This window comes from Castanea sativa, chromosome 4, assembly GCF_040712315.1.
Source record: "Castanea sativa cultivar Marrone di Chiusa Pesio chromosome 4, ASM4071231v1".
Taxonomy (NCBI): Eukaryota; Viridiplantae; Streptophyta; class Magnoliopsida; order Fagales; family Fagaceae; genus Castanea; species Castanea sativa.
Window position 1 is genome coordinate 35001590 of NC_134016.1, and position 9041 is coordinate 35010630.

The 9041-nt window shown below is 35.1% G+C and overlaps 1 protein-coding gene across 1 annotated transcript; it reads right to left on the reverse strand.

Moving 5' to 3' along the window:
* Nucleotides 1-7822: 7822 nt before the first annotated feature.
* LOC142632777 (protein LEO1 homolog) lies at nucleotides 7823-8688 on the reverse strand. Its single transcript, XM_075807118.1, has 4 exons — nucleotides 8676-8688; nucleotides 8520-8629; nucleotides 8176-8280; nucleotides 7823-8077 (listed from the first exon to the last, which is right to left on the reverse strand). Exons 1-4 carry the CDS (start codon nucleotides 8686-8688, stop codon nucleotides 7856-7858), a joined length of 450 nt encoding a protein of 149 aa, XP_075663233.1. The 3' UTR covers nucleotides 7823-7855.
* Between the last annotated feature and the right edge of the window lie 353 nt (nucleotides 8689-9041).

Here is a 9041-nt window from a genome sequence, read left to right on the forward strand (position 1 = left end):
TGCATAGGACTACACACTTTTCCTTTACCTAAGGAAACCTTTTATTTATCCATTTCATCCATCTCAACATCATCATCATCTCATAGATTTGGATCAAAACATCTGATTTTTTATTAACCAACCCTCCATTCTTCTCCACCTTATACACCGATCCACTCACATTAGGCCCAGCATCTATATAAGGGATTTGGCCTTGATGAAATATAGCATTCTCAACTCCTTGCCAAAAAAAATGTATGTGTTTATACTTTATTTTTGCAAAAGATTAAAGAATATGATCCTGCTAGTAGTTGAGAAAGTACTAAATTATCACTGTAAGGAAAAACTTAATTCAATTTCTCTTTTTCCAACGTTAAGGTTTTAAATAATTACATCTTTTCATATAAATATGTATAATGCTTAATGAAATATCTTTAATTGGATATCTAAAAACTGTCTTTCATGAAGCAAATGACATGGCAGATGAACTAGCAGAAAGGGGATAAGAGCATCAATGCAATGTTAGAGAATATAATGAATGTCCAAATTTTGTTTATGTAAAATATGTGTGTGATATTTTACAACTAGGCACTCCTCACGAGTGCCCAATTGACAATATTTGTAACAGTGCTCCTTAATTAATAAATAAATCCTCTATTTTATAAAATTAAAAAAAAACATTTAAAAACTTATACCTTTCTCATCTGATAAAGATAACTTTTATCTCCTTGAAAAGTCCAACCTCATAAATATTACAATTTAATATATATATATAGAGAAAGACAGAGAGAGAGAGAGCTAAAATGAAAATTCACCCTCTAAATTTGACTGAAATTCATTTAAGTCCTTTAACTTTTTTTTTTTTCAATTGAGTTATCTAAATTTCAAATTCATTCATTTCAGGAATTTCTTCAAATTCCATTAAAATTTGTCGTTAAATACATAATTAACTATTGAAAACGGTTACCTTTTTCTTTATTTGGATATTTTAAAGGGTAAAATACAGTTAACACTCTTAAGATTTGGGTTAATGCTAGTCATGTCCAAAACTTTTCAAAATGGACCAACTTAGTCCCTAAACCCAACTTGGACCCAAAATCGTTACTCATTTTTTTTCCTATCTCTCTCACGGTGATTAGGGATCAAGTTGGTGGGTTTTGAACCAAGCTAATATTAGCCCAAACCTTAGGGGCGTTAACTGTATGTTACTCAATTTTAAAAATTAAGTAAAGAGAGGTATTGTATTTACAATTTAAAATTTTTTAATATAAGTGGAACTTCTCCCCCAAACTTGTCCAATTTTGGGGGGGGGTTAGAATAAGTAACTGAGGGGAATTAAAAATGAGAAACACTACATTCACAATATTTTTACAATAACTTCACAACAAATCCTACGTAGCAAGTTAATACTAGTAGGCAAAAAGGTAACAACTTGCCACATAAAATTTGTTGTGAAAATGTTGTGAACCTAGCATTATATATTTTCTTTCACTACATCTTAAGTTGGCATAACAAAGAAAGAGAACGCCAAGCACAAGAAAACAAACAAACCTAAACTTGAATGGAAAAAAAAGAATACATACCGTACCTGTCAATATTTCACTTTTGAAGGGAGACCCATATAGACGCAAAAAAATTTGGTACTTTCAGAGACATGGCCAGGAACTTGGTACTTCAAGTTTTTGCTTTGTTTTCGATTTTTTTTTCTTATTTTTCTTTTTTGAGGATCTGTTTTCGGTTTTATTTATGGCTCATGTTGGGTTGTAAGACATTGGTGGATGGTACATGGAGATGAATATTTTTCATCCACTGAATCAACAGAAGTTGAATAGAAGAACAAATTTTGCCACTACTTAATTCAGAGTTAATTTTGTAAACCAAAACCACAAGAAATCACTTGCCACTAATCCTAAATTCACAAAGTTCTCTTTACATTTTGCCCTAAAGTGGGGTCCCAGACTTTTAGCCCTTTTTCACACAAATTTCAAAGAACACATCATTCACAAACAGCTTGTGGTTGAATTAATGCTTTTTATATCCACCCTCCAGTCCACAACTTTTTTTACCCACTTTCAACACTCCTTCCTATGTCTTCATGCCCCGTTATCTTTTCTTCTTCTTTACACATAGGTTCAGTTAATGGATATCTTTAGAACATATATTAATCACCAATTTTATGAAACTTTAAATTGAAAATTGATAAAATTGTCAAAAAAAATAGTTTTTTATTTTTTTTTATTTTTTCATAAAAATTTCTTAAAATAATTTACTGGACATACGTTAGTAAAACTCTTCACAAATCTATGATAATTCATTTCTCTTTTTTCAATTAAGTTTTTTTCATCGGGATTTAAGTAATAGCATCCTTTGTGACAGGTTGGAATCCCACCTCCACCTCTACCTCACCCTCCTCCCTACTATCTAACTATCTCAAAAAAATAAAGTACCCAAAATAAAGAGGCTGATTTCTGCCGTCACTGGATACACAAGGGCATTGCATTTGACAAACTTCCAACTAATTATAAAAAATAAAAATAAAAAACACAGATACTTCGGAATAATAAAAATAACGATAAGCCTTGTACAATATTCTTCGACCATCACAAAGTACCCATTACTAATTTTAGTAGTTATTACAAATAGTAAGAGTTACCTCAAAAAAAAAAAAAAAAAAAAAGGGGAAAAAATGATGGAGAACACTGATTCAGTTCACAACATCTCCTCCTACATAATAAAATACAAATCCTTATTCAGATTCATAGACACGTTAAGAGTAACAAACTTTGAAAATGGGGGAAAACGGGAGCCACCATTTTCTTTGGCTACAACTAATAGTCTTATGAACAATATGCAATGGTTATCCCAACCCCAATTGCAAAGGTGGTTCATCTCTGATTCAGTCTCAAATGTTCAGCTGAAACAATGTAAGAATATGATTCAAAATCATAGCCCCTAAAAGAAATTCACAAAAAAAACCATATGCTAAATTATACAACCTTTACTTTTACCTAGTACAAGGAGATATATTATTTTTTACATAGTTCCCTATGAAACAAAAAAATGATAAGAAAAAAACATGCAAAAAACAAAATATTTTATAATCAAGACAAAGAAATGAACAGTTATTCAAGCAAGTATTTTCCATGAAATCAATAAACTCTTCTTACAAAAAGCAATTATGTACTTTCTCCATCTCCAACAGTTTCAACTGTGAGAGCAAGCATGACAAAATTATAAATGAGATACTCACTTATGGAATTCTTTTCAGAAGCAAGTTTCATTCCTCATAACTATCATAAACAACTGCCATTCTGCGATGGGATGTAGTCTTTCTTGGAGGAGAGTCCTCATCTGACTCAATTTGTCAAAATTTGGATGAATGTAAAAATAAGAACAAGAAGAAGAATGCAGATGCAAGCAAGATGAAGGCAGATGCAAGCAAGAAGTGAAGAGGTAGTTCAGGCAGAGAGGCAGAGGAATGAAACAGAGTAGTGTTGGAAGATTAGCTTGCTATACGACTGACCTGAGTTTTAATATACGACTTGTAGTTTAGTTTTAAGTTTATTAGAAGATGTATATAGGGACACATGTAATTCTGGGATTAGTTGAAATTGGGTGTTAGATTAGGATCCGTATAATGTGGGGTTAGTTGCAGATTAGTTATATTGTTTTCTGGTGTTAGTTCTTGTATATATATACATATTGGACAAATCAGTTTTGATTCAATATACGAAAATATAGAAATTCACCAATCAGTCTTTTCTCTCTAGCTTATCTTTTCTCCTCTCTAGCTCTCTGTTTTTCTTATATGGTATCAGAGCTTTGTGTTTCTGTCAATGGCTAACCAAGATCAGACTTCTCAAACTTCATCTTCTCCATCCACTACTCATCGTGAGCTCTCTCCAATGGAGGATCCGAGGAGTCCATTCTTTCTGCACCATGGAGAATCACCAGGTGCAATTCTTGTCACACAGCCCTTGACAGAAGACAATTATCCTAATTGGGCTAGGGCTATGCGTATGGCATTAGATGCAAAGAGTAAGCTAGGATTTGTGGATGGCACTATAACAGCTTCCATGGCCATTACACCTCTGGAAAAGATTGCTTGGTCAAAGAACAATTCCATGATTTCTTCATGGATATTGAATTCAGTCTCTTCTCACATCTCTGGAAGTGTGATTTACAGAAACACTGCAATGGAGGTTTGGAATTCATTAAAGAATAGTTTCTTGCAAGCAAATGGTCCACGGATTTCACAACTCCAAAAGCAAATTTCAACAATCATGCAAGGAGATGCAACAGTGACTTCTTTCTTCACTGATCTTCAAGCTTCTTGGGATCAATTGCTTAATCTCAGGCCTTTACCGTGCTGTTCTTGTGGTAAGTGTGTCTGTGGTGTGAATGATAAGATCACACTGTTTCATCATCAAGACTCTTTAATGCAGTTCCTTAATGGCTTGAATGAAGTCTATTCACAAGTTTGAACACAGATTTTGATGATGGAACCAAGTCCCTCAATTGACAAGGCTTTCTCTTTGGTAATACAAGAGGAAAGAGAAAGGGCTTTAGGCTTCAATGGAGGGCCTTCAGTTGATGCAACTGCTCTTGCAGTCAAGACTCAAGGATTTAATCAAGGTGGGAAGAATACAAAAGGAAAGGGTAGACCTATCTGCAGTCATTGTGGCAAGGCTGGTCATTTCATGGAGAAATGCTACAAGTTAATTGGTTTTCCACTAGGATATAAGCAAAAAGGCAAGGTGTCCATGGCCAATCAAGTGAGTCTTAATGGTGATTCTAGTCAATCTGAGGTTGCATCACAGCCAAGTTCTTTTCCTTTCACATCTGAACAATGCCAGTAGTTGCTATCTTTGTTGAGCTCTCATGCATCTTCTTTAGCCACCCCTGATGCCATTCACTCAGCAAATTCAGCACTATCAGGTATTTCTTGTGCCTCTTTCCAGGATTCAACTTGTCTTAGTTTGAAGAATTCAATTTTTACTGAAAATCCTTCAAACAAAACAGCTTACAATGAAGAAACTTGGGTTCTTGACACAGGAGCCACTGACCACATTATTCATTCCATTTCTTTGTTTACTAAGATCACTAATTCAATATCTTCTTTTGTGCATTTACCTAATGGTGAAAAAGTTCTAGCCACACACATAGGCACAGTCCAGGTCACTTCATCCTTAATTCTTGAGGGTGTCATTTGTGTTTTAGTTTTTTCTTTCAATCTAATCTCAGTAAGCAAATTAACCAAGTCTTTATCATGTTGTTTGGTTTTCCTTTCAAACTATTGCTTCATACAGGACCTTACTTGCTGGAAAATGATTGGATTGGGTAAGCTTCATAGTAATTTGTACCTGCTACAAGATTCAGTCAATTGCAAATCCATTTCAGAAGCTTCTACTATCCTAGAGTCAGTTTTGAAGTCTTTTGTCAATTCTGTCTCCCATGTTCCTATTGTAACTCAGCCTTACTTGTGGCATCTTAGATTAGGACATGCTTCTGATGATAAACTTCAACATTGTGTATCTGATATGTCCTCTTTTCATTCAAATAAAGATTGTATTGTTTGTCCAATTGCAAAACACAAACGTTTACCTTTTCCTAACTCTAATCATTTATCTGATCATGCTTTTGATATGATTCACTGTGATGTATGGGGACCTTTTGCCACAGCAACTCATGATGGTTTTAAATATTTTCTCACTATTGTAGATGATGCTACAAGATCTACATGGGTTTACCTAATGAAATCCAAATCAGAAACTAGGCCTTTGCTGATCTCATTTTATAAAATGATACATACTCAATTTCACACTAATATCAAAGTGTTTAGAACTGACAATGCTCAAGAGTTTTTCCTCAAATATTTTTATGCTCAACATGGGATTGTTCATCAACATTCCTGTGTTGCTACTCCACAACAAAATTCAGTTGTGGAAAGAAAGCATCAACATATCTTAAACATTGCTAGAGCATTGAAGTTTCAGTCTAATATACCACTTTGTTATTGGGGAGATTGTGTTTCGACAGCAGTTTACATCATAAATAGGCTGCCTAGTGTTGTTTTGGATCATAAAACCCCTTTTGAGAAGCTTTATGACAAGGTTCCTTCCTATCATCACTTAAGAGTTTTTGGTTGCCTTTGTTTTGCTTCCACATTGGCTCACAATAGGTCTAAGTTCTCCCCTAGGTCAATTCCTTGTGTGTTTCTTGGTTACCCATTTGGTGTTAAGGGTTACAAGTTGTTAAACTTGATCACCAAGAAAATTTTCATTTCAAGGGATGTTTCTTTCTATGAAACTGTTTTCCCTTTCATTTCTTCAATAAGTTCACCACATACTTCCATTTCACTTCCTCATATCTGTCCTAATGTGGCTATTCCACATGATACCATGTTTTCAGAACCTCTCACATCTTCTTTAGATGTTCCTTATTCTAATTCTGGTCCTATTCAAGCATCTAATCGAAATTTAGATATTGGTATATCAAATTCTATCATATCAGAACCCTCTATACCTACTTCTAGTTCTTCTATTCCTATTTCACCAGATTCTACAGCACCTGGTCTTTTATCTCCTTCTCAAGGACCAAATTTAGTTCAACCTGCCACTCTTCCTTCCTTAAGAAGGTCATCCAGGTGCATTAAACCACCTTCCTATTTGCAAGACTACCAATGCAGCAACATCATATCTCCTGAAACAGAGTAGTGTTGGAAGATTAGCTTGCTATATGACTGACCTGAGTTTTAATATACGACTTGTAGTTTAGTTTTAAGTTTATTAGAAGATGTATATAGGGACACATGTAATTCTGGGATTAGTTGAAATTGGGTGTTAGATTAGGATCCGTATAATGTGGGGTTAGTTGCAGATTAGTTATATTGTTTTCTGGTGTTAGTTCTTGTATATATATACATATTGTACAAATCAGTTTTGATTCAATATACGAAAATATAGAAATTCACCAATCAGTCTTTTCTCTCCAGCTTATCTTTTCTCCTCTCTAGCTCTCTGTTTTTCTTATACAATCCCCTTGCACCATGAGAATCTTAGGGATGATCACCCAAATAGAGATCATATATGTATTACAAATTGCAATAAATAAGGACGAAAAACTTGACCATCTGGCACAACCATTTCCTTTCAGAGTTAACGTCATTGTACCACCTAGAGCAGATAATTTGTTAATTATATGACATTGGACAGTGTCATAGCACCAATCTATCATCATCAGTGCCAAAGAACTCTTAGCTTCCCCAGAAAAAGCTGCATTCCCTAGCCACATGAATTATATGCATAGTGCATTTATCACTGTTTCTGTCAAAGTTTCTACTTGTATTTTCTTTGGCAGCCCTTTCAGAGGACTAGACCAAAGCAGTTCACACTAGGACCAAAACTCGTCAAGAGTTGTTCAGTGCTGCTCGAGGATGCATGCTAAGGAATTTTCAGATTAGATGCAAAATGAAACATAACACCTGGTGTCTATTGACACGTCAAATCCCATTGAACAAATATAAAAAATACTCAAATTTTACAGCAAGCATGGAGAAATATTAGAGTCCTAAAACAATCAATGGTATTTCTTTAAAGTATGTTATGGACACAACAGTACATCTAAAATAGACAGTTTAAACTACTCAGGAAATTTGAAGTTTCCAAAGGCATCCGACATATCAAAAACAAAAAGTGCCCACATCAGACAGCACGATCATAGAACAACAATTATTAATTAAATAATCTCTTGAGCCTCAATTGGAAGAGTACATACCAGAGAGCCTAGCTGAAACATGTAGTATGGAAATTTTAGATTAATCAAAGAAACAGGCATACCTCAGCCTCCTCCTCCTCTTCCTCCTCCGATGCTTCATTCACTTCTGCCTCTTGTTCATCATGTTCTTCCTCTTCTTCCTCTTCTTCATACTCTTGCACCGGCTCCTCAGCTCTTTTACGTGGGGGAGACCTCTCGTCTTCCTCCCCATCACTTTCATACTCGGACTCTCTCGTTCACTGTCAGAGAAATCCACTGGGCGTCGAGAAGATTTAGCAGTTGGCAGAGATGACTTGCGAGGGATGTCTTTTGGTCCCTGTGACTAGAACACCAAAAGCGAAACTTTGTCTTAGCAGAAAAAATAAATAATCACATTTTCTTTGGGTGGGGGGAATCACTTCAGAGATCAAGTCATGAGACCTTTTTAGCATTTAGAATGCGTTTCTCAGCTCGAGCTTGAACTTCCAAATCTTCCTCAAAGCGGCGGCGAGAACGTCTTGAATCATAATAATCTGTCTCATCATCCTAAAAATTGGTGCACAATTAGGAGAATTGGTTCAGGCTTGGACAGACATATATAGAAAAATACTCCAGAATACTACAGAAAGATGAAGACTATAGGTTTTTCCATGCCTAAAACAATGTTTGTGGTCTCCAAGGTGAAAAGTACCAGTCAAATGATAAAATTCCATAGATGAAGGGGGAAAAGGCAAGTGTTTAACTTTTTCATCTATTTCCGATTCATTGTAAGAGTAAGAGCTGACCTCATCAAGAGCATCCTCCAAGAACCCGGGAGAAAGTTGGCGCCTCCTGTCTACAGTTGGGATATATTTCCGGTTCACTTTTTCCCTCTTCCGATTAATAAATACATTAGCTCTAATGTTTTGACTTTCAGCCTACAAACCATTAGAAAAATGGACAAATGAAATTCATGATTCTCAATATAAAGCACACACCACTACTTAATGCAATTAATTAGTAATTACCTTTTCTTTTTCCTCTTTTTTCCCTCTCAGGATCAATGTCAGTGATTCAGTTCCTAACCTTATAAACCTTTTTATGCCTTGAGTCAACAAGAGCAGTCAGCAGTCTATGAGAATTTGATGACAAAGATGACGGCATAAACCTCATCTTTTTTAAAATCCTTCCTTGAGATGGGAGAATTCCCTGAAAGCAAAGGCATTTAAGGATTTAGATCAAAACAGGACATGGAGAGAGCTGTGAACAGTTGTAACGAAAAGTAAAAAATAAGTGATGACCCTACAAGAAATCACATACAAGGTCTT

What these genes read in the sequence shown, in the direction of transcription:
- LOC142632777 (XM_075807118.1), bottom strand. An exon ending in TGGAGGATGCTCTTGATGAG is followed by an intron (nt 8,281 to 8,519) that starts GTCAGCTCTTAC and finishes ACCAATTTTTAG; the next exon opens with GATGATGAGACAGATTATTA. An exon ending in GCATTCTAAATGCTAAAAAG is followed by an intron (nt 8,078 to 8,175) that starts GTCTCATGACTT and finishes TTGGTGTTCTAG; the next exon opens with TCACAGGGACCAAAAGACAT.